General features: G+C 44.0%; 1 protein-coding gene across 6 annotated transcripts in view; it reads left to right on the top strand.

Moving 5' to 3' along the window:
• LOC118388428 (prickle-like protein 2) overlaps positions 1 to 15,912 on the top strand; it is a 112,341-nt gene extending 96,429 nt beyond the window's left edge. For all 6 annotated transcript variants that reach the window (XM_035777503.2, XM_035777507.2, XM_035777506.2 and 3 more), the window contains 7 exons: positions 3,406 to 3,589; positions 9,162 to 9,275; positions 9,441 to 9,578; positions 10,289 to 10,492; positions 11,226 to 11,412; positions 12,559 to 13,416; positions 14,423 to 15,912. In XM_035777503.2, the coding sequence (XP_035633396.1) occupies positions 3,458 to 3,589; positions 9,162 to 9,275; positions 9,441 to 9,578; positions 10,289 to 10,492; positions 11,226 to 11,412; positions 12,559 to 13,416; positions 14,423 to 15,330 (2,541 nt within the window). In that variant the 5' untranslated portion in view covers positions 3,406 to 3,457 and the 3' untranslated portion in view covers positions 15,331 to 15,912. The remainder of the gene's footprint in view (positions 1 to 3,405; positions 3,590 to 9,161; positions 9,276 to 9,440; positions 9,579 to 10,288; positions 10,493 to 11,225; positions 11,413 to 12,558; positions 13,417 to 14,422) is intronic.
• Positions 15,913 to 26,258: the final 10,346 nt, after the last annotated feature.

The following is a 26,258-nucleotide window of genomic DNA, read 5'->3' on the forward strand; positions in this document are numbered from 1 at the left end:
TTTGCGACCAAGCTTTAACTTCCTGACCGATGTCTTGTAATGTTGCTTCAATATATCTCCAATTTTCCATCCTCATGATGCCGTCTCTTTTGTGAAGTGCACCAGTCCCTCCTGCAGCAAAGCACTCCCACAACATGATGCTGCCACCCCCGTGCTTCACGGTTGGGATGGTGTTCTTCGGCTTGCAAGCCTCCCACTTTTTCCTCCAAACATAACGGTGGTCATTATGGTCAAACAATTATATTTGTTTTTCATCAGACCAGAGGACATTTCTCCTACAAGTTTGATCTTTGTCCCCATGTGCAGTTGCAAACCGTAGTCTGGCTTTTTTTATGGCGGTTTTGGAGCAGTGGCTTCTTCCTTGCTGAGTGGCCTTTCAGGTTATGTCCATATTTGACTTGTTTTTACTTTGGATATAGATACTTTTGTACCTGTTTCCTCCAGCATCTTCACAAGGTCCTTTGCTGTTGTTCTGGGATTGATTTGTACTTTTTGCACCTAAGTACATTAATCTCTAGGAGACATACTGCTCAGGAAGGAGACATCATTCTGACGGCTGGTCCCGTGGTGTTTATACTGGCGTACTATTGTTTGTACAGATGAACGTACCTTCAGGCGTTTGGAAATTTCTCCCAAGGATGAACCAGACTTGTGGATGTCTACAAAAAAATTCTGAGGTCTTGGCTTATTTCTTTTGATTTTCCCATGATGTCAAGCAGAGTTTGAAGGTATGCATTGAAATACATCCACAGGTACACCTCCAAATGACTCAAATGATGTCAATTAGCCTATCAGAAGCTTCTAAAGCCATGGCATAATTTTGTGGAATTTTCCACGCTGTTTAAAGGCACAGTCAATTTAGTGTATGTACATTTCTGACCCAATGGAATTGTGATAGTGAAATAATCTGTCTGTAAACAATTGTTGTAAAATGACTTGTGTCATGCACAAAGTCGATTTCCTAACCGACTTGCCAAAACTATAGTTTGTTAAAAAGAAATTTGTGGACTGGTTGAAAAACTAGTTTTAATGACTCCAACCTAAGTGTATGTAAACTTCTGACTTCAACTGTATGTTCTGAACAAGGAACTTAAACATTAGCTTTTTACATGGCACATATTGCACATTTACTTTCTTCTCCAACACTGTGTTTTTGAATTATTTAAACCAAATGAAACATGTTTCAATATTTTTTTGAGACCATAGATTTTATTTATGTATTATATTAAGTTAAAATACGTGTTCATTCAATATTGTAATTGTCATTATTACAAATATATATATATATATATATAAAAATATATATATATATATATAAAAATCGGCCGATTTAATCGGCATCTGCTTTTTTTGGGGTCCTCCAATAATCGGTATCGGCATTGAAAAATCATAATCGGTCGACCTCTGGTTACAACGATGTTGTCTGTGTGTAGCAGACAGCGTTTATGGTATGAAGGTTTGGCTTGTTTTTTTTTGTTGCTTCGTCACAGACAGCTGTGGGGAAAAGGTGAGAGGATGAGAAGGTCCGAGAAGGAATTCTACAACAAGCAAATGATTGTGCTGTTTGTATGTGGCTGCTATGAAAATGAACTGTGTTTGTGGTGATCAAGGATGTATTCCTTCCGCCGATTCTGTAGAAAAACTATTCTTAAACGGAAGGAAGGGGATAAACTTACCTGAATTTGTCCAATTGCAACTGTTGGACTAATTACACCCTAGATTAGCAATAGCAACATTATGATGGGTATAGGAAAATGTTTAGTATCATGTTGTATCTTAAACCTATCAATGTTACATTGAGCAGGGTGAATGAAATATGAATGACAGTCATCCAATATGCTCTAGTAGAAAAAAGGCCATGTTCATTTAAAAAAATCGGCCTCCCTCATCTTAAACGGCACTGACCGCCACTGCTATACACCATTTACACACATTTATATTCCAGACTCTGTTCTGGAAGCTAATTTCCTGCAATTCCGTCCATTTTGCCATGGTGTTTTGTACTGTGTATTTAAATATGTCGAAATAATTCTTGACATTACTCGTTCTAATATTTCTACTATTTTAATTACACTGTTTATACACACCACATATTTATTTATATACTGGATTCTTGACATAGCTCACTCTATAATATATCTACTTCTGTACATAACATTCTTAGTATATCTTGTGTAGGTTCATCTGGTGTATATATATATAGACTGCATTTGGCTTACTTTTACAGATTACTTTTACAGTCTTTGGCTTGTTAATTGGATTAGTTATGACATTTCGTGATAAAAAATCATTCTTAATTTTCTTTTGTGTGTGTGTGATTATTTGTGCAATTATTTGACATTTTACTGCATTGTTAGGCGCTAGTAACACAAGCATTTCCCTGCACACGCTTTAACATCTGCTAAACTGTGTATGTGACCAATAAACTTTTGATTTGTTTTTGATTGGCTACCTGAGGGGCAGTAGAAGTCAGTGGATACAACCCGCGGGCCTCCCTCTGTGTCCAATGGTTACAGGGTCTGCTGCCTGGACAGAGTTTCAGTGTGTGTATGTGTGTGTGTGTGTGTGTGTGTGTGTGTGGCCTAGTTCACAACTTTAGTTTATTCTGTTTTAAAGGGTGAGGGTGAAAAAAGGCTCTAGTCACATGTATTATACCTAAATTTGCTATCCTTGTTCTGTATGCGAACAAACGGATACCTTGTGTGGGTGTGTTAATCTGTTGCATGGTTCTTGATTAATGAGAACAGATTTTTATCCTGTTTGAGCATCTGAAACCACTTGAAGCTAACCTTGTAAAGACAGGAGGAGAAATGTGTATTTATAGTACTGCTTTCCATCACTGTCAGTAGCTCGGCGAATCATTTCCCTAACCTGTTTGTCGTTATGTCCTCACTGGTGTTACCTAGAGGATTGTGGGAGCTAGAATGTCTCTGAGATCCTGCTCTCTCTGTAAAACATGTGAACCCTGGCCCTTGAACTGTGTGGAGTTAACATGCTTCATTGCCATGGAGATTAGATTTCACATGCTTTGTTGCCATGGAGATTAGATTTCACATGCTTTGTTGCTTTGCAATGGAAACCCCTCAAAACAAAGATGGACATCGAGAGAGGTCTGAACTCAACCCACATTTTGCCATACGTACAAGGCACAAGTCCTGGTTGGTTGCTGACAGTGTTTTATATCACTAAGCTTGGACTATAACCATGTGTATATGACAAATACAATTTGATTTGGATAACAGTTTCTCACTTTTCTATTCTTCCTGAAGAAAAGACATGTCCACTCAATTATAGCTTTGGTATCTTATCACTGACCTCAGCTCGCTGTCCCAGTGTCCTGTAGAAAGATCTGTGTCCACTGTAAGCTTTGATAACTGACTTCTGCTTTGTCCCTGTGTCCTGTAGGAACATCTGTGTCCACTGTAAGTGCCACCGTGACAAGCATGTGGTGACGGCCATGCCTCTGGAGATGGAGAAGACCATCACTAAGCTGATGTACGACTTCCAGAGGAACTCCACCTCAGACGACGACTCAGGCTGCGCGCTGGAGGAGTATGCCTGGGTGCCCCCGGGGCTCAAACCTGAACAGGTATGATAGACACACACACACCGGGGACTCAAAAAGGAGTATGGTTTGCTTTCACTATTCCATCTCCTCTGTGTACAGTTCTACTTGCCATCTTATATTGCGTGTGTGGTGTTCAAGTAAGCTGATAGGTTAACAAGGATTATATGATGCCAGTGGTTGAGTGAATATCTCATTAATTCTGCTTGCAAACTGTTTACTCGTGATTTCACAAGCCCATTGTTGACTCTGTTAAGCTGGGATATGCAGAAATATATTACATGCCCTGTGAGCATCCAAAAAACCATCTTTACAAGGCTCTTGTGTACCGAAGGTGTGCGTGTGTGTGTGCTTGTTATTGGACAATAAAACCTTTTTATAGATGTGAGTTTCATTTTCTTGATGAACTGAAAGGAAGCCTTATTGCTTGTGCAATCGGGTGGTCAATATTCTGTTAACTAGTCCCCCATTTCAGTCGCCGAAGGCTGAGCACCGCCATTTTTCATCCCCAAGAGTCACATGTGACCTCCAGTCAATTAAGCCCCCCTTTAAAAGCAGCGTAACACCAGCCTGCCAAAATGGAGCCCGGCAAGGATAGACTGACTGATAGATTTCTAAAGCAGTAGGGCAATAAGAGTGGGCGTGTTGCAGTTATAGGAGTGGCTTTGCATTGAGGGAAAAGGCTATATTTTGCAGGATTTACTGTTGGTTACATATGCACATTGAGTATCCAGGTATACAGTTGAGCTTTTCCCAACCTGACATTCAAGTCAGTCGAGTCATAGAAATGTGTTTTCAACGTCCAAACCCAGCCCTGCCCAGAGAGAGAGAGAGAAAAATACCAGTTAATCTGTAGAATCTGAGCTCCTGGTTTAGGTTTCTCCTCAGGGACCCAGTCCCACTGCTCTGTCAGGAAGAGGAACATCCTATTTAGTGTCAAGTCACCATTCTGTAACATATTTTCCACAAAGATAGTGGGAGCCATTCCACCAAACAGTGTTTCCGGGGATAGCTAAACATGTTTTCCCCTTGCTCTGCAATGATATGAACGCCTGGATGCATGTATGTAGCTAAATTGTATTGGTAATGTGAAACTGAAGGATTCTCGGCTGCATTTCAACTACAAGTTCTTATTTTTATAAGACTGCCATTATTGACTGTGCTGAGAAGTTATTGGTTCTGGCCTCAGGAAGGTCCAGCCAATATACACTCTCTCCTTTGATGTCAGAGCTAATAAAATGTCAGGACATTGCCAGGATACAGGGAAGTTCAGGCCAAATGTGTTACTAAGCAGCCGTTACTGATGTCTCTCTGCTTTTGGAAAGGCAGGTCACTCAGTCTGTCTCCCGTTGCTTTTACCTTGTCACAAGAGACGAGGAAGAATCTGCCTGCTCATCCAAGAGGAAATTAAACCAAAAAGCTTTGACTATTTCATTGTTTTTGTAGCTGTAAAGACAATGTCTACACTCACGTTGAAGGAAATGGCAGCCTGTTACCATTCATTGTACTTTGGAATGGCAGTCCTTCCGTCTTGACCTGACGAAGATCCGTTTCGGATCATATTGTTGTCAATAAAGTTGCGATTTAACAGTGTGCGGGCCTTCTTGTTCTTTACCTGTCCTTCCTTCATGCGTGATGGGCTGTTGCAATGGTGTTTTGTTAAAGTATGGTATGTCCAATAAACACTCACTGTTGCATGTTTCAGGACTGGACTTTGATTGTGTCCTAAACGCTGTCAGTCTTGCCAGTGAACAATGATGAAAAACAGGTGTGGGGGGAGGACTCTGTTCTGTTGGTTTCCAAAATAAACCCCAAAACTCTGCCATTTGATTTACCCTTTAAAAGTAATACATTCTCCATACAATTAGAAAGCAGATTGAATCTTACTACATTTAGTTTCCATGCCCCTGATTACTATTATTATCCTAATCTGCTCGTCCTAACTGGCTTTGGGGAGTGTGGATGTGTGTCCTGCTCCACACATCTCTACCACAGTGTGTGTGTGTTGGGCCTCAAGTGTATAGGCCAGTGGTTGTTGTTGGACGTGTGTTCAGTTATTTATCAGGGCTTGGTCTCCGTTGGTGTGTGTGTCTGTGTGTTAAGTGATTTATCAGGGCTTGGTCTTCGTGGGTGTGTGTCTGTGTGTTCTCTGATGTATCAGGGCTTGACCACAGTTGTTGTTTCATGAAATATGCAAGGATCCCTGAGCCGCTTCCCTATTCGACCTGAGCCAAGCCAACCAAAACACAACCAGAGGAATTGAGTTGCACTTAAAGCAGCACACACTTATAAAAGGGGGACGTTTCACCCTGGACATGCATAAAAGTTAAAAGTGTAACCCACAATAAACATGCACCTAGTTTTATTTCCAAGAATCACAGACTATTTCCAGCGGTCATAGAACATGTTGTAGTGTGTTTGGGTATATATTTCGACATCAGAGATTATAGATAATCCAGAGGCTACACACACACACACACACACACACACACACACACACACACACACACAGACACACACAGACACACACAGACACACACAGACACACATACATACATACATACATACATACATACATACATACATACATACATACATACATACATACATACATACATACATACACACAAATACTTATTTTCAAGAATAGACTGATTAGTTTCAGAAGAAAGTTCTTTGTTTCTGGCCATTTTGAGCCTGTAATCAAACCCACAGATGCTAATGCTCCAGATACTCAACGAGTCTAAAGAAGGCCAGTTTTATTACTTATTTAATAAAAAAAAAAAGGTTTTCAGCTGTGCTAACATAATTGCTAAAGGGTTTTCTAATGATTAATTAGCCTTTTAAAATTATAAACTTGGATTAGCTAACACAACGTGCCATTGGAACACAGGAGTGATGGTTGCTGATAATGGGCCTCGGTACGCCTTTGTTGATATTCCATAAAACATCTGCCATTTCCTGCTACAATAGTCTTTTACAAAATTAACAATGTCTACACTGTATTTCTGATCAATTTGATGTTATCTTAATGGACATAAAATTGCTTTTCTTTCAAAAACAAGGACATTTCTAAGTGACCCAACTTTTGAACGGTAGTGTATATATTTGTATTTATTAAATGCAGAAGACTTTCTTCATTATTCAGGGCTATTCTTATTGTTGTGGTAGCAGGCCCTTTGTATCGCACCCAAGGACAAAGCCGATAGGTTCCAGTCCAAAGATCCATTTATTGGGTACATAGACTATTAAAATGGGCTTGCCTGTGGCTCTGTGGTCAGCACATATTGATTGCCTCTCCTGTACCCTGGCCCCCTTCTCTCTCGCTCTCTCTCTCTCTCTCTCTCTTTTGCTCCATCCTCTGGCGCTCGATGCTCCTGACATCAACGCAAGTGAAGACCGCTGGCTCCCATTCTGTTCTGCCCCTCTGTTACTCTATAATGGAGAGACTGTAATACATTTCTACCAAAATGATGTACATTGTTGGCCGGCATAATGTAAAGAATGTAGCAGTCATTTTGAATAGTGGGGTTAGTATTAATCCTCTGTCTGACACAAACACGGTTCATCTGTGTGTGTGTGTGTGTGTGGTGTGGTGTGTGTGTGTGATGTCGAGGGGTAATGCATTGCATTCTCATGTCAACATGCTGGGAGGGAATAAAAAGCCAGATTCCATTAAGACTGCATCGGAGGGTCATAAATCAAAGTGATTGTATATGTGTGTGTGTCCTTGTGTGTATGTGCTGCATGTATGTGTGTTCTTGTGGTAGGGTTAGAGTCACACTGCAGATATAAATGTTCTCCTTCCTCAAATAGCCTACATGATTCCAATAAATGTTCATTTGCTACTTGTAGCCTAATCTTTGTACCATGTCACTGGTATTAAAAAAAAATATATATATATATATATATATATATATATATTTCACCTTTATTTAACCTGGCAGGCCAGTTGAGAACAAGTTCTCATTTACAACTGCGACCTGGCCAAGATAAAGCAAAGCAGTGCGACACAAACAACAACACAGAGTTAAACATGGGATAAACAAACGTACAGTCAATACCACAATAGAAAAGTCTATATACAGTGTGTACAAATGGAGTAAGGAGGTAAGGCAATAAATAGGCCATAGTGGTGTAGTAATTATATATGTGTAGATGAGGATGTGCAAGTAGAAATACTGGTGTGCAAAAGAGCAGAAAATCAAAAACAAATATGGTGATGAGGTAGGTAGTTGGTTGGCTGGGTTATTTACAGATGGGCTGTGTAAAGCTGCAGCGATCTGTTAGCCGCTCTGACAGCTTACTGTAGTGGTGGATCTGACAGCTTACCGTAGTGGTGGCTCTGACAGCTTACCGTAGTGGTGGCTCTGACAGCTTACCGTAGTGGTGGCTCTGACAGCTTACCGTAGTGGTGGATCTGACAGCTTACCGTAGTGGTGGATCTGACAGCTTACCGTAGTGGTGGCTCTGACAGCTTACCGTAGTGGTGGCTCTGACAGCTTACCGTAGTGGTGGCTCTGACAGCTTACCGTAGTGGTGGCTCTGACAGCTTACCGTAGTGGTGGCTCTGACAGCTTACCGTAGTGGTGGCTCTGACAGCTTACCGTAGTGGTGGCTCTGACAGCTTACCGTAGTGGTGGATCTGACAGCTTACCGTAGTGGTGGCTCTGACAGCTTACCGTAGTGGTGGCTCTGACAGCTTACCGTAGTGGTGGCTCTGACAGCTTACCGTAGTGGTGGCTCTGACAGCTTACCGTAGTGGTGGCTCTGACAGCTTACCGTAGTGGTGGCTCTGACAGCTTACCGTGTTGGTGGCTCTGACGGCTTACCGTAGTGGTGGATCTGACAGCTTACCGTAGTGGTGGCTCTGACAGCTTACCGTAGTGGTGGCTCTGACAGCTTACCGTAGTGGTGGCTCTGACAGCTTACCGTAGTGGTGGATCTGACAGCTTACCGTAGTGGTGGATCTGACAGCTTACCGTAGTGGTGGCTCTGACAGCTTACCGTAGTGGTGGCTCTGACAGCTTACCGTAGTGGTGGCTCTGACAGCTTACCGTAGTGGTGGCTCTGACAGCTTACCGTAGTGGTGGCTCTGACAGCTTACCGTAGTGGTGGCTCTGACAGCTTACCGTAGTGGTGGCTCTGACAGCTTACCGTAATGGTGGCTCTGACAGCTTACCGTAGTGGTGGCTCTGACAGCTTACCGTAGTGGTGGCTCTGACAGCTTACCGTAGTGGTGGCTCTGACAGCTTACCGTAGTGGTGGATCTGACAGCTTACCGTAGTGGTGGCTCTGACAGCTTACCGTAGTGGTGGCTCTGACAGCTTACCGTAGTGGTGGATCTGACAGCTTACCGTAGTGGTGGATCTGACAGCTTACCGTAGTGGTGGCTCTGACAGCTTACCGTAGTGGTGGATCTGACAGCTTACCGTAGTGGTGGATCTGACAGCTTACCGTAGTGGTGGATCTGACAGCTTACCGTAGTGGTGGCTCTGACAGCTTACCGTAGTGGTGGCTCTGACAGCTTACCGTAGTGGTGGATCTGACAGCTTACCGTAGTGGTGGCCTGACAAGTCTGTTTCTCTCCCGTCAGGTTCATCAGTACTACAGTTCCCTGCCTGAGGACAAGGTGCCCTATGTAAACAGCCCAGGAGAGAAGCACCGCATCAAACAGCTCCTCCATCAGCTGCCCCCCCACGACAATGAGGTGAGACCCCCTGCCTCACGGGCCCCTGGGCACAAAGACGTTGGAAAGGGGTCATTTGTCACAGTGACATTGTAACGTATGTCTCTAGCTTAATAATTACAACAAACTACAGAGTTTGTGTTTCTCTGCTGCCATTTATTTTAACAATCTGTGTGTGTTTTCCAGGTACGTTACTGTAACACTCTGGACGATGAGGAGAAGCGGGAGCTCAAACTCTTCAGTAACCAACGGAAACGAGATAATCTGGGCCGCGGTAGTGTGAGACCGTTTCCTGTGACGATGACCGGAGTGATTTGTGAGCAGGTACACTGACTCCTGCGAGACTGGGACTGGTGCACTCACATGATGAGTAGGGCAGAGGCAGGACAGACGTTATACATCAGTGGCTATAGTTGGTGAGATATGATAGAAATACGTGTATAGTCACATCACTATGAGGGATCTCTCACAAGAAAGAAAAAAACTTTAGCAGGTTATCAAAGGAAATGACTATGAAGGTGAGGGACATGCACATCTCTTTTGTGGTAGAATCTAACAGATTCTAAGTACCCAGAGACATTTCTCACTTTTATTGTGATTCACCACGTGAAGTGCTCAGCTGACATTTAAAAGCAGCTCATATAATGGAGCCTCACATTCAAGTTATGACCCTGTCTTTCACCAATGGTAGACTTGAGGGTCTTGTGTTTCCCCGACTGTTTGTAACTTTCTCCTCTCCCTCTTTCTCCCACCCCTCTAAATCTCTGCTGCACTCCCTGACCTTTCTCTCATTGTCACTCTGTCTCCTTCACTCCATCTCCCTCCTTTCTCCCCTCCCTACCATCTCTCGCTGTTAAACCCCACTCATTCCCACTCCCTGTACCTTTCTTCTCCTCTAATCTTCCTCTCCCCTTCCTCTCCTCTCCCTCCTCCCTTTTTCTCTCTCCTCCACCATGTCTCTTTCTCCTCCCCCATGTCTCTTTCTCCTCCCCCATCTCTCCCCTCCACCATCTCTGTCTCTGACCATCTCTCAGTGTGGGGGGCAGATAAACGGAGGTGACATTGCAGTGTTTGCGTCGCGGGCGGGCCACGGCGTGTGTTGGCACCCTGGCTGCTTTGTGTGCAGCATGTGTGACGAGCTGCTGGTGGACCTCATCTACTTCTACCAGGAAGGGAAGATCTACTGTGGTCGGCACCACGCAGAGAGACTCAAACCACGCTGCTCCGCATGTGACGAGGTGAGTGCATACCCCGCTAAACACACCCACAGGCACACAAACACACATACAGTACACCCACGCAGTCACAATCCTCTCTGATACTAAACCTTTCATAGGCCTTCCAGCAAATATTATATTGAATACTATGACACTAACTGGGCTCCCGAGTGGCGCAGCGGTCTAAGGCACTTCATCTCAGTGCTTGAGGTATCACTACAGACCCTGGTTCGATTCCAGGCTGTATCACAGCCGGCCGTGATTGGGAGTCCCATAGAGCGGCCCACAATTGGCCCAGCGTCGTATGGGTTAGGGTTTTGGCCGGGGTAGGCCGTCATTGTAAATAATAATTTGTTCTTATCTGACTTGCCTAGTTTAATAAAGGTTCAATAAAAATACATTTTTTAAAAACTGCCATGCAAAACACAATAGATGATTTAGAGATGGGTAAACAGAAGAGACCTATATGGTGTTGTCTTGAAATACATTGCTATAATATGGGAATAATTAAGCATTATTTCCAATTTGATCTCCATACACATGATCCCAAAGAGTGGGTTGTAAAAGTGGTGTAATACAGTAGGACGGTGTCTGTCAGTATGCAGGAGGGAGAGGTCTACAGCAGCAGGCAGCGAGGCCTTTATGTCTTTGTCCTGTCATTCTCTGTAATTGGGTGAGAAGGGCCTTGCCTCAGAGAAAAAGCAGCATGATAAATGATACCTTCCCCATCCCTCTTCCCTCTCTCCGTCTGTAGATCATCTTTGCGGACGAGTGCACGGAGGCGGAGGGCAGGCACTGGCACATGAAGCACTTCTGCTGTTTCGAGTGTGAGACGATGCTGGGTGGCCAGCGGTACATCATGAAGGAGGGCCGGCCCTACTGCTGCAGCTGTTTTCAGTCCCTCTATGCAGAGTACTGTGACTCCTGTGGGGAGCACATTGGTATGCCACACACCCAACCCATCCATCAGAGCCAACGCAGGGCCCTAGGTCCAATACGTGAATCCTATTCTTGAGCGCTAGAGCACTGGCATATGCAAAGCTAGATGATTTCACTGACGCTCTTTCAGCTGAAGGATTTCTGTAATGGTAATAGAGAACAGAGGAATGACCTGGATTTAGCTTGGAGAAACATTTCAGGGAGAAATTTGCAATGGTGCAGAGATTACCTGCTTTTAGCTGAGAGTAACTGTGGGTAGGACTTAATGCAACACTGGCATGCAGATACCGTATTGTCCTTAAATACGGACTATGTGAACTTAAGACCGTTTTCACAAAGGGGAAAAAGATCAGTGTGTGAAATCAATACAATTTCAAATGTATTCAGATACATGTTTCACACATTATTTTCTGTAGGTTAACCAACCCTGTTCTGAGTAGAATAACTTATTTTGGAGGGTAAACCCAGCACCGTATCACCAGTTGGCCCAGTGCAAGCTCTGTGTGTTCCTCTCAGTCCAGAGAGCTGCTGGTTTATCCCTCAACAGGATCCCCAGCTGTGATCTGGCATGGCCCTCAACAGACAGACATGCAGCTCTGTAATTATTTGTTATACAGGATAAAGAAAGTATTTGAGTAAAACTGATTATAAATTGAAACCATCAAAAAACACGTTGAAACCAGATGGCAGCCATTAGCCTAGGACCATTCTCCCCGGAAATTCCAAACATACTTCAAATGCAATGTGTTTATACAGTGCCAGGCATGGTACATAATGAGTAAACTCAGCTAAGTGTCATAGCCCCAAAGCCTTTCTTCACTCAAGTTTACTTATAATTTGCTACTACAGTTTTTTTTTTAAATCCAGTTTAGGGATGATATCGTTATCTTTTGATTCGGATATGAGTTCTCCCTCTAGAATATTTAGCTCATGTTTTGTATTTGATTAGCCTCAATTTGCCTAGCTGCTTATAGCACTTTCTCTTTCACATTCCCCAGCAACAGTATTTCTACAATGATTACTTTTGAGGGTTTTCTGTTGCAGGCATTGACCCTAAGCATTACTGAGCAAAACAGTCAAATGTATTGGGACTTTTTCATGGACATTTTGGCTTATATGCTAACAAGTCTTTCCACTCTTTCCCGCAGGCATTGACCAGGGCCAGATGACGTATGACGGGCAGCACTGGCACGCCACAGAGGGCTGTTTCTGCTGTGCCCGCTGTAAGTGCTCCCTCCTAGGTCGCCCCTTCCTGCCCAAACAGGGACAAATCTTCTGCTCACGCTCCTGCAGCCTTGGAGGTGAGCCTAACGGGTCAGACTCCTCAGACTCTGCCTTCCAGAGCACACACTCCACTCGAGAGCCCCACCGCAGCTCCAAGGCTGGGAAGAACAGGGGTCAGGCGGGGCGGTTTTCGGGCGAGGTGGACCCTCTCTCCTTACAGATGGACCTGCTGAGTCTGTCCAGCCAGACGCCCAGTCTGACCCGTGAGCCGGAATGGAAGAGCCAGGGACAGGGAGGCGACACGTACCCCTACGAGGGCCGATCAGACCATACAGCAACACCCACTCCACTCCAGCTGCTCAGCCAATGCAACGTCAGGACTGCTTATAACTCCACCTCCCCCGGGCAGGGCAGCCAACCAGACCCCAGGTCCAAGGAGACGGGTGTCCCCAAGAGGCCGCTCATCTCAGCCGTTAAGGGCCACTCTATGAATGAGAACTGGTTCCACAAGGACTCAGTCAACTACTACTCCCCCAAACTGAAACCCCAGCAAAGCATTGATGTACCCCACAGCTCCTCACCCCACAATGGCTTCTCTGACAAGCGCTCAGTCAGTCTGCATGTGTTCCAGAGGGAGAACCAGAGGGACAGGGAGGTGGGGCCTCCCCAGATGGGGCGCAGCAGGAACCCCATCAGTGCACTTAGCTTCACGGAGCAGCTCACTCCCCTAGAGCAGACACCCACGGGTTCCATGGAGTCACTCACCCTGTCCAACGCTACAGGTAACTCATTCAAAATTCACCATCACGTGAAGATGAATTCATGTGATTATATTTGAAGCAATATATTTTACTGCTCAGGACATTTTATTTCTCACATAATACTGCAACCGATCTGGGGCTAACGAAACAAGTATCGTTCACATAAGAGTGTAATGTCTATTATATTGATGGTTATAACCGACTACTATCCTGATGTAGTAATGATATTCAGGGGAGTGCCAATTAGTCTGACAAATTGAGTATCGTAACGAATATGGGCAATTTTCTGGATATGATTATGATTCAAGTCTTTTTTGTCATTATCAGTGATCAGGAGAAAAAAAATATGCCAACAAGCATCTTTCTCATGTCAGTCAGAAACAGAGTTTCTAAACCATGCGGTGCTCTATTTGAGTCGGTCATGTGTGTGCTCTGAATAACTGGCTAGTTTTCCTGTCTGTAAAGAGAAGGGCGGGCGGGACAATGATTCTGCTGCTCTGATTTGGATAGAGTGAAGCTGTATTTCTCCATCTACTCGCTTCATAATTTCACTCGATCACTTTCCCTCACGTGTTTTCAGATCATTTAGATTTCTGCTGCTACTATGATAAATCACATGGCGAAGACGTTTGCTATCATGCTATCAATGTGCATAATATCTAACAAGTGGGGCAAGGGTCGGGAAAAAATATGAAATGCTAATGCACATTCTGACTGAGTGACAGCAAACTTGGCTGCCCACTGCAAGTTGAGGACATATACACACCCACCCCTCTGCGCACTGCTCCTAATCTGCAGCTTTTTTGTAGTGAGAACATGCAAGGAGGTATTTTGCCCACCATTTATTTGGGTATATTAAAACACTTCCGTTTTTCCTATCACGAGTACCATTCGATCTGACTATCAACTGTCAACTTACGGATACGATTAGGAATACGAGTATAGCAATGTCAGCACACTCCTAATGACCATAATGAGGACAACTGATGAAGTTGACCACTGACTAATCCCTCTTCTCTCTCTGAAGGAACGTCAGCAGATGGAGGGAAGCGCCAGGAGCACCTGTCTCGTTTCTCTATGCCCGACCTGAGCAAAGACTCTGGCATGAACGTGTCAGAGAAGAGCAACATTGGCACCCTCAACTCCTCGGTCCAGTTCCACAGTTCTGAGTCTCTGCGCAGCCTGACCTCAGGCCAGCCCTACATGGAGCTGGAGCCCCCGGTGCAGTATCCTCTGCAGTACTGTGAGCCCCCGGGCCTGGGCATGGGGATGGGCCACTTGCCCCCCGGCTTCACCTACCAGGAGGAGGACAGGGTCAGCCTGGTGAGCAGCGCTAATGCTGCACGCCTCCCGCCCATCAGCGAGCGCACCCGGAGACAAGGAGAGGGCCCGGACATGGCTGCCCCTGAAGACACCCCTCAGCGCCGTAAACACCACCACCACCGGTCCCGTCGCTCCAGACGCTCCCGCTCGGAGAATGCCCTGCACCTGGCCGCTGAGCGCAGGGAGAGGCCCCAGCTGAGAGTCAGAGAGGATTATGACCAATTCCCCCCTCCCCGGGGCGCCAGGGACCTGTTTGGGGGTGCAAGGGGGAGGTGCAGGGGGCCGGAGCCGTTCCGGCAGTGCCCTCGCACCACCTCTGACCTCACCCTGCAGAACCCAGGTGCCCACCGCCGTCTTGCCGGGCCCTACTCATGGGACGACTATGAGGATGAGTGGTGCTCCACCTGCTCTTCATCATCTGAGTCAGATGACGAGGGCTACTTCCTGGGAGAGCCCATTCCTAGGCCCGTGCAGCTCAGGTACCTAAGCAGCCAGGAGCTCCTCCACAAGTACAGCTCCACAGGGGTGGGCGGACCGCACCAAATGAGCGGCAGAGGAGGACAGCTGCACACCCGGAAACGCCGGAAAAGCAAGAATTGCATAATCTCTTAACATTCGGTACATGGCAAGAGTCAAGACAATGTGCCCTCCCTCCCCAGTATACACTAACATAGTTCATCTGTTCAGAAAATAAGTCTGAAGTTGGGTATTGTGAGATTGACAATGTTTGATATGCAGTTGGGTAAACCGTTGACAGAATGTTTTGCATGTTTATCCATTTAATGTTTCAGAATAAGATATCCCGAGTACTGATTATATTTCTCTGACTCTCACTCTGCGCTATGCTTGTCTGTCACCATGTTTATCAAAGACAATGTGCAATCGTAATAATAATGTCATTTCCATTCAGCAACAGTAAGGTACAGACAGTTTAGTAAGGTCCAGCTATTTCATGCAATGTGATTAGGTGTATACCATTATACTCAAGTTTATAGGCTGTATATAACTAAATTAATTAATTCACTAAATTAAGGAAGTAATGTAAATACGATGTAAATGATGTCCCACATATTTTTATATTTTGTATAGAATCATTTATGTATTGAATATCTATAATGTAGAAATAGAAACTGCATGCCTGTTAATGTACTGATGTTGTCCTGCATTGGAATAAAATAGCATTTCAGAGAGAGATTGACAGGTGTCCGTACCCTCACTGGAGACTGGTGGGTTCATGTGAAGCTATGTCTACCACTGAACAGTCACGCTCACCATCTGCTCAGTGCTAAAATGAATGAGAACATGGCAAAAGCACACCTCTCTGTAAATGTCATTACCCCCATGAGGTCATGAGTCAAGTGTTACAAATATTGTGATTAATGGGCCTTTACAGCACTGTTTGTAAACAGATGTCTGTGAGCTCCAGCTGAGCTCATCATAAACCCAGATAAATGATGTGCTGATGATACATCTCCATGAATTAATGCATTAAAAGCTATGCTAATGGGATTCATATGGTCTTCACTGAAGCGCAGTTTGTAACTCACAAGCTGTCTCCTCAATTAATATAACCTTTACATCCAAAATGACAGGAGTAGTTTACTTCTCGTCGTTTTATTCTCCCGTTTTCTACTTTTACACTTAGACAAGAGATCCAGGTTAAGTTTGTGTTTGAAAGGTGAAGTAGCAGGGCAATAAATTGGACTGTGTCAGTGTGGTCAGAGGATTACGCTAGCTAGGTCTCGGGCCCTCGTAATCTGTGTCCACTCCACACCCTCCCCTCTGCTGCAGGTCTCAAAACTATAGGTATTTAACTACACGCTCTAGATTAAAAGTGATTGAAGACCAATGCTACTGACATGTTGGGGGCATTAGTATGTGTTTATGTAGGTTCCTTTTAGAGGCTGTCTTTCATTGTTATGTTTTGCTGTGGTCAAATGACAAAGGGCGAGAGAGGAGTTCTCATTTTGTTGACTGTTATGACAAAAACAGCGGCACAAACTTGAGACACATTTCTGTTCTGTCTTTTTACCCCTGTTTTACTGAGCCCCTAGGCCACTGCCATTAAGTCATACCCGCAGAGATGCACATTGTCACCAAAGAAATGAGTAGTGGAAAAAACAAACCCCCCTTTTGTCACCAGTCATCTGTGTATTAATCTAACGGAACACATGTTTCAAAACTCATCAGCGCACACAGCCTTACTTCATTAACCCAAACCATATATTTATTCATTTCGTCTACATATCTTCTCATCCCTGTGGGCCTTTACCCAAGGACAGAGGGGTTGTGCAGTCAGTGTGTGTGTCAATGGTTTGGCACTGAGAACAAGTGTCTTTTCCACGTGCTTAATTAAAGCTGAGATGAGAGGCACCACAGATTGTAAGCCAATTGCTTTCTGGGCTACACACCATAGAGGAGTAGATAATCCCTGAGTTGTGTTGATGCAGGTCAGTGGTCTGGTCCACTGGGGGCCAGCTGACTCCAGGAAGATTACACTGGAGAGAACAAACATCCCATATATGGCTCTGGGAAAGTGGGATACCTAGTCAGTTGTCCAGCTGAATGTGTCTTCCGCATTTAACCCAACCCCTCTGAATCAGGCTGCCTTAATCAATGTCCATGGCGCCCAGTGAACAGTGGGTTAACTGCCTTGCTCAGGCAGAAGGACAGATTTTTACCATGTCAGCTCTGGGATTTGATCCAGCAACTTTTCCATTATTGGCCCAACGCTCTAACCACTAGGCTACCCTCTGGTAATATCATCTTTGTTATTTGTCTCACTGAATGTTGTGGTCCATGTATTTACACAGTACATTCTTATGGGAATGTGGTTTGAATACTTCTATACTTGTGTTTGTCATAGGGAGTTTGTATGGGGCTTGTGAAAAGCACAAAGTGTCGAAGTATGTAACATTCAAAGCAACTTGAAAACAGCTTGTGTCTTTTCAATTTGCATTTTAATTGCAGAATGAAGTTGATCATGCCTAAGCTAATGACGATCACATATTTCAAATGAAGCTAAACTGCTGCAGGTCAACAGAGTGAAAAGAAGTGTGATTGACCACCTGTTACTGAGGAGACTGCTAACAAAGGCATGTGTGTTATAAACTCAGCAAAAACATAATCGTCCTCACTGTCAACTGCGTTTATTTTCAGGAAACTCAACATGTGTACATATTTGTATGAACATAAGATTCAAAACCTGGGACATAAACTGAACAAGTTCCACAGACATGTGAATAATGTGTCCCTGAACAGGGGGGGGGGGGGGGGGTCAAAATCAAAAGTAACAGTCAGTATCTGGTGTGGCCACCAGCTGCATTAAGTACTGCAGTGCATCTCCTGCACCAGATTTGCCAGTTCTTGCTGTGAGATGTTACCCTACTGTTCCACTAACGCACCTGCCTGTTCCCGGACATTTCTGGGGGGAATGGCCCTAGCCCTCACCCTCCGATCCAACAGGTCTCAGACGTGCTCAATGGGATTGAGAGCCGGGCTCTTCGCTGGTCATGGCAGAACACTGACAATCACGCACAGAACGAGCAGTATGGCTGGTAGCATTGTCATGCTGGAAGGATGAGCCTGCAGGAAGGGTGCCACATGAGAGAGGATGTCTTCCCTGTAACGCACAGCGTTGAGATTTCCTGCAATGACAACAAGATCAGTCCGATGGTGCTGTGACACACCGCCCCAGACCATGACGGACCCTCCACCTCAAAATCGATCCCTCTCCAGAGTACAGGCCTCAATGGAACTCTCATTCCTTCAATGATAAACGCAAATCTGACCATCACCCTTGGTGAGACAAAACCACGACTCGTCAGTGAAGAGCACTTTTTGCCAGTCCTGTCTGGTCCAGTGACGGTGGGTTTGTGCCCATAGGCGACGTTGTTGCTGGTGATGTCTGGTGAGGACCTGCCTTTACAACAGGCCTACAAGCCCTCAGTCCAGCCTCTCTCAGCCTACTGCTGACAGTCTGAGCACTGATGGAGGGATTGTGTGTTCCTGGTGTAACTCGGGGAGTTGTTGTTGCCATCCTGTCCCGCAGGTGTGATGTTCGGATGTACCGATCCTGTGCAGGTGTTGTTACACGTGATCTGCCACTGCGAGGACGATCAACTGTCCGTCCTGTCTCCCTGCAGCGCTGTCTTAGGCGTTTCATGGTACAGACATTGTAATTTATTGCCCTTGCCACATCTGCTGTCCTCATGCCTACTTGCAGCATGCCTAAGGCATGTTCACACAGATGAGCGTGGACCCTGGGCATCTTTCTTTCTGTGTTTTTCAGTCAGTAGAAAGGCCTCTTAAGTTTTCATAACTGTGACCTTAATTGCCTACCGTCTGTAAGCTGTTAGTGTCTTCACGACCGTTCCACAGGTGCATGTTCATTAATTGTTTATGGTTCATTGAACAAGCATGGGAAACAGTGTTTAAATCCTTTACAATGAAGATCTGTGAAGTTATTTGGATTTTTACGAATTATCTTTGAAAGACAGGGTTCTGAAAAAGGGTTGTTTATTTTTTTGCTGAATTTCTGTTTGTCCTTCTGACTGACTGACTCTCTCATGGCCAGTGTAGGGCTCATGAAGAGCATTCAAATGATTCTAAATAGAATGTCTGTAGCATGTGACTGCCAATTAACCAATGTTCCTGACATTCCATTGGCCCTGGCATGCACGGAACTCAGTCATGTGATGACGCTAAAGTTAGCAGACAGAGATTCATAGGATGAAACACAGAGAGAGTCTGAAATCCAGAGGCTGTTCCTGTATCATGACCATGACTGAATAAAACTAGCACGTTGTCCAGTGGTTAACACAGAACACATCTTTCTATTCTTGTGTGTCAGAGGCTGTTCTGGGAACACTAAGCTCTGTCTTGGTTAACTGGGAGGTATGCACATCATGGGAAGTGGCAATTTATAAGGTTATCAGCTGAGACATAAAGACGGATAATTCTCCTGTTTGCTGAGATCCCTGAGGAAGGTAAAGCGATTAAGTGATCTTCAAGGCCAGCACAGAGAAGGCGCCTGCCTATCTGCTGTATGTAGAGAGTACAGGACCAAAACGGCACCAAATTACAGCTCCACTCAGAGGGGACTGAAATAGCCTGATTCAGTTATTTAGCTGGTGAAGATGCGTGACAGGAATGGCTGAGGCTTTTCCTGGCTGTCTACCCCTCGTCGTGTGTCCAATTACCATGGTAAGAAATCACCATAACACACACACAAACTGCACAGCGATAAAAGTAGCCTCATACCTGGCCTTTGATAGTAGCTGACATTGAGATTGATGAATCAATATGGAATAAAGTGATTTTGTTAGCTGAGAAGATATAAAAACAATTAAAGGCTGAACTGCAATTTGTCAACCTCCGATGTAGATGATATTGATACAGAGAGATTTGCAGGTTTTCTCTGTATTCCACTGACTAAAGCTGGATGTTTTTGGAGAATTGGCCAATATGACCCTTAATCCTGACTCTGCGGTTCAGGAACAAGCAGGGTATTTCATTCTCTGATGACCACCCAGAGTCCTCTCCTAAACAACAGGACCCGCTCCCTCACAAAGTTGTGCATGAGTGCCTTTGGCTGTCCTGAGCCTGACCCATCTCCTGAGGATGTTGTGTTAATACAGGGTGACAGTCAGTAACCCCTCTATCTGGTATTAACTCCATCTGCTATACCTCAACTCACTGGGCATCCCCCCCGCACTGCTTTAACTCTTACCCAGTTTCAGATCAAAAACTGGGGGACATACTGGACCCACATCTCATTCCAGCTGCCCACCAAAATACAAAGGTGAGAAATTGTGAAGTGTCCCATGAATTAAGTGAATTATACCAAAAGTGTTAATCAAGGTCATAGCAGGTAGGAATTGGACCTCCACTCAACTGAACTCATGAACCTAAGCTTAGCTCCAACCCAGTCCTCATCCTCATCCTCGCCTTAAACTGTTCTCCATCCACAGCCTTCTTTAACTCTCACTTTAATCCAGGCTTTAAAAAGGCTCAGTGCAATTCTGTGTGTTATATCATATTGTACAACAGCTGATGAAACTAACACTGTAAAATTGTGAAAACATTTGATCAGTGTTATTTCCTGATAGTTGCTGGTTGAAAATACAATCTACACAGGACCTTCAAGTTTCACGTTTTTATTTGTGAAATGCGTGACTTGCAAGCCTTTCCCAACAGTGTAGTATTCAATATAAAAATAGTATAACAAAACATGAGAAATAAAGAAAGGAAGAAAAAAATGGATAATGTAAGTTAAACACAGGTACCAATTTTACAATTTGCTGGGATACTGGAGTAGTTGAGGTAGAACTTTAAATACTTACTGCTGTTGAGCTATTTTGCAACTACTTAGCCTGTTAGCTAACCCTTCCCCTAACCCTTTTAGCTAACCCTCGCCTAACCCTGACCTTAACCCTTTCAGATAACACTTCCCCTAACCTTAACCCTTTAACGTAACTAAACTTAGCCCTAACCCCTAGCCTAACTAACATTAGCCAGCTAGCTACAGTGGCTTGCAAAAAGTATTCACCCCCCTTGGCATTTGTTGATTTTTGGGGGGTTGTATCACTTGATTTACACAACATGCCTACCACTTTGAAGATTCACAATAAAGAATATTTTGCAACAAACAAGAAATAAGACAACACATTTGGATGTGCATAACTATTCACCCCTCCCCAGAGTCAATATAATGTTTACATACCCAACATTACTCATCTCATATGTATATGTATATATTGTACTCTATCATCTACTGCATCTTTATGTAATACATGTTCACTAGCCACTTTAAACTATGCCACTTTGTTTACATACCCTACATTACTCATCTCATATGTATATACTGTACTCGATACCATCTGCTGCATCTTGCCTATGCCATTCTGTACCATCACTCATTCATATATCTTTATGTACATATTCTTTATCCCTTTACACTTCTCCCCCAACAAGATTTAGATGCAAGTGGCTGTTCCACTGGTTGTCATAAGGTGTATGCACCAATTTGTAAGTCGCTCTGGATAAGAGCGTCTGCTAAATGACTTAAATGTAATGTAAATGTAGTTGTGGAATTGTTAGGTTAGATTACTTGTTGGTTATTACTGCATTGTCGGAACTAGAAGCACAACCATTTCACTACACTCGCATTAACATCTGCTAACCATATGTATGTGACAAATAAAATTAGATTTGATTTATAAGCTTGGCACATCTAGCCACTCAGATTTTTGCCCATTCTTCAAGTCAAAACTGCTCCAGCTCCTTCAAGTTGGATGGGTTTCGCTGATGTACAGCAATTCAGTCATACCAAAGATTCTCAATTGGATTGAGGTCTGGGCTTTGACTAGGCCATTCCAAGACATTTAAATGTTTCTCCTTAAACCACTCATGTTTCTTTAAATCTCTGGAAGACTTTTTTTTCTCCCCTGTATTTAGCACCATCCATCATTCCTTCAATACTGACCAGTTTCCCAGTCCCAGTCGATGGAAAAACATCCCCACAGCATGATGCTGCCACCACCATGTTTCACTGGGGATGGTGTTCTGGGGGTGATGAGAGGTGTTGGGTTTGCACCAGACATAACGTTTTCCTTGATGGCCAAAAAGCTCAAATTTAGTCTAATCTGACCAGAGTGAGTACCTTCTTCCATATGTTTGGGGAGTCTCCCACATGCCTTTTGGCGAACACCAAAAATGTTTGCTTATTTATTTCTTTAAGCGATGGCTTTTTTCTGACCACTCTTCCGTAAAGCTGAGCTCTGTGGAGTGTGCGGCTTAAAGTTGTCCTGTGGACAGCTCCTTCGGGGTTATCTTTGGTCTCTTTGATTAAACTTGGATCTACCCATCCCGGATCCGGGAGAATTGTCATCAACTGACACCAATTAGCATAACGCAACAGACATAAATATTACTAGAAAATATTCATATTCATGAAATCACAAGTGAAATATATTGAAACACAGCTTAGCCTTTTGTTAATCACCCTGTCATCTCTTTTGAAATTATGCTTTACAGCCAAAGCAGAAAATCAGAAAAGCAATCAAATTAAATAGTTTACCTTTGATGATCTTCAAATGTTTTCACTCACGAGACTCCCAGTTAGATAGCAAATATTCCTTTTTTCCAAAAAGCGTCAGCCTCCAGCTGACCACTGACGTTCAGGCTCATTTTTCAAAATAAAAGTCTGAAACTATGTATTGTGACACTAGACACATTAGGGAAGCCATAGAAAAAGGAATCTGGTTGATATCTCATTCACTGCTTAATAGGGACGCATAGGAACGCAGATCTTTCTAAATAAGAGTTCCATCCTGATTGGATTTTTCTCAGGCTTTCGCCTGCAATATCAGTTCTGTTATACTCACAGATAATATTTTTACAGTTCTGGAAACTTTAGTGTTTTCTGTCCAAAGCTGTCAATTATATGCATATTCTAGCATCATGTACTGACAAAATAGCCTGTTTACTTTGGGAACGTTATTTTTCCAAAAATGAAAATAGTGCCCCCTAATGCCCTCCTTTCCTGGTCTGTGAGTTTTGGTGGGCGGCCCTCTCTTGGCAGGTTTGTTGTGGTGCGATATTCTTTAAAAATGTTTTGAATGGATTTAATGGTGCTCCGTGGGATGTTCAAAGTTTCTGATATTTTTTCATAACACAACCCTGATCTGTACTTCTCCACAACATTGTCCCTGACCTGTTTGGAGAGCTCCTTGGTATTCATGGTGCCACCACTTGCTTAGTGGTGTTGCAGACTCTGGGGCCTTTCATAAATGGTGTACATGTACTGAGATCATGTGACAGATCATGTGACACTTAGATTGCACACAGGTGGACTTTATTTAACTAATTATGTGACTTCTGAAGGTAATTTTTGCACCAGATCTTATTTAGGGGCTTCATAGCAAAGGGGGTGAATACATATGCACGCACCACGTCAGTTTGTATTTTTTTTAAGTTATTTTCTTCATTACACTTCACCAATTTGGGCTATTTTGTGAAATACAAAATAAAAATCCATTTAAATTACAGGTTGTAATGCAACAAAATAGGAAAAACGCCAAGGGGGATGAATACTTTTGCAAGGCACTGTAACATTAGCCACCTAGCTAGAATTTGTAACACATCATGCAGCATTTCCCTTCATAATGTGTTTTTTCCTGATCTGCCACATCCACAGTGAAACTGTGCCAGCTTGGGGCTGGGTAGTAATCCACAAATTAAACAACTGGGAGACATCTCATGTTAATGGAGAGTGACACACCGGGTATCTTTATACCGCCACGATAGAGGGCTCCGTCTGGTTCATGGTGTCACGTCCCCAGGCCCTCTGGCAGTAACTCATTAATGAGCCCCAGGTCCCAGAGGGTTCCCATCTGTGTGCCACCTGCACTAAATCACCACAACCAAAACCTCTCTCTCTCGCTCTCTCTTTAATAACCCTCTTTCTTTCGCTCTCTCTCTCTTTTGCTCTCTCTCACCCCCCTCTCTCTTTCCCAGTATAATGGGTTGACCACTTTAGCCCTCAGATGTAAATGAGGCAGAGAGTGTCGGTGATGTTTTCATTCCAGGACATACTTTTCTTTATTCATCACCAGGCTGGCACTCATTACCTAGAGTGATTCATACAAGGTTGCTATTGCGTTGTTTGATCCCATCCCAGGTTATGGGTTTAAATACTCTTTAAACTGTTATTGCACAATGCAAAAATGTTTGAGGCACTATGCACTGAGTGTACAAAACATTAGGAACACCTACTCTTTCCATGATATAGACTGACCAGGTGAATCAAGGTTAAAGCTATACTCCCTTATTTATGTCAGGGTGGATAGGCAAAGATTTAAGTTCCTTTGAATGGGGTACGGTAGTAGGTGCCAGGCACACCGATTTGAATGTGTCAAGAACTGCAACACTGTTGGGTTTTTCATGCACAACAGTTTCCTGTGTGTATCAAGAATGGTCCTCCAGCCAACTTGACACAGCATCATTTAGTTTTGTTTTTTTGCATTGTTTGTAACGCATTTTGTAGATAATGTTGCTGCTACAGTCTCTTATGACCGAAAACAGCGTCTGGACATCAGAACAGTGTTTACTCATCTCAAACTGGATGAAGATGTTTTTCTTTAATGAGTCCGACATGAAGGATATACTGCTTTGTCGAGACCAGGCCCAAATGCCATTTGTGTGAAGAAAATACTGAGAAAAGGGGGGAGGAGGTCGGGGTGCCTTGTGAAAATTCACCAGCGAGTGGGTAAACCACCACTACCCTCCGTATTATTGGTCAACATGGAATCATTGGAAAATATATGATTAAGTCTATCCTACCAACGAAACATTAAAAAGTGTAATATATTATGTTTCAACGAGTCGTGGCTGGGCGATGACACATAATATAGAGCTGGCTGGATTTTCTGTGTATCAGCAGGAAAGAGCAGATACGTCTGGTAAGGCGATGGGAGGGGGTGTGTGTCCATTTATAATATAATAATAATATATGCCATTTAGCAGACGCTACAGTCATGTGTGCATACATTCTACGTATGGGTGGTCCCGGGGATTGAACCCACTACCCTGGCGTTACAAGCGCCATGCTCTACCAACTGAGCTACAGAAGGACCAGTCAATAACTGCTGGGGCGAGATGTCTAATATTGAAGGAGTCTCGAGGTACTACTTGCCTGAGGAAGAAAACCTCATGATAAGCTGTAGACCACACTATCTACCAAGAGATTTCTCATCTATATTATTCGTAGACGTCTATTTACCACCACAAACCAATGGCGTCACTAAGGCCGCACTCAACGAGCTATATAAGGCCATAAGCAAACAAGAAAATGCTCATCCAGAAGTGGCGCTCTTAGTGGCCGGGGACTTTAATGCAGGCAAACTTAAATCCGTTTTACCTCATTTCTACCAGCATGTCATGTGCAACCAGAGGGAAAAAAACTCTAGACCACCTTTACTCCACACACAGAGATGCATACAAAGCTCTCCCTCGCCCTCCATTTGGCAAATCTATACTCCTGCTTACAAGAAAAAACTAAAGCAGAAAGTACCAGTGACTCGCTCAAGACGGAAGTGGTCATATGACGCGGATGCTACGCTACAGGACTGTTTTGCCAACACAGACTGGAATATGCTCCAGGATTTATCCAATGGCATTGAGGAGTATACCACCTCAGCCACAGGCTTCATCAATAAGTGCATCGATGACGTCACCCCCACAACACTGAAGCATGCATGAGAGCACCAGCTGTTCCGGACGACTGTGTGATCACGCTCTCCATTGCCAATGTGAACAAGACCTTTAAACAGGTCAACATTTACAAAACCGCGGGGCCAGATGGATTGCCAGGACATGTACTCAAAGCATGCGCAGACCAACTGGCAAGTGTCTTCACTGACATTTTAAACCTCTCCCTGACCGAGTCTAATACCTACATGTTTCCAGCAGACCAACATAGTCCCTGTGCCCAAGACAGCGAAGATAACCCGAAGCACTCACGTCCGTAGTCATGAAGT

This window comes from Oncorhynchus keta, chromosome 10 (genome assembly GCF_023373465.1).
Source record: "Oncorhynchus keta strain PuntledgeMale-10-30-2019 chromosome 10, Oket_V2, whole genome shotgun sequence".
Lineage (NCBI taxonomy): Eukaryota > Metazoa > Chordata > Actinopteri > Salmoniformes > Salmonidae > Oncorhynchus > Oncorhynchus keta.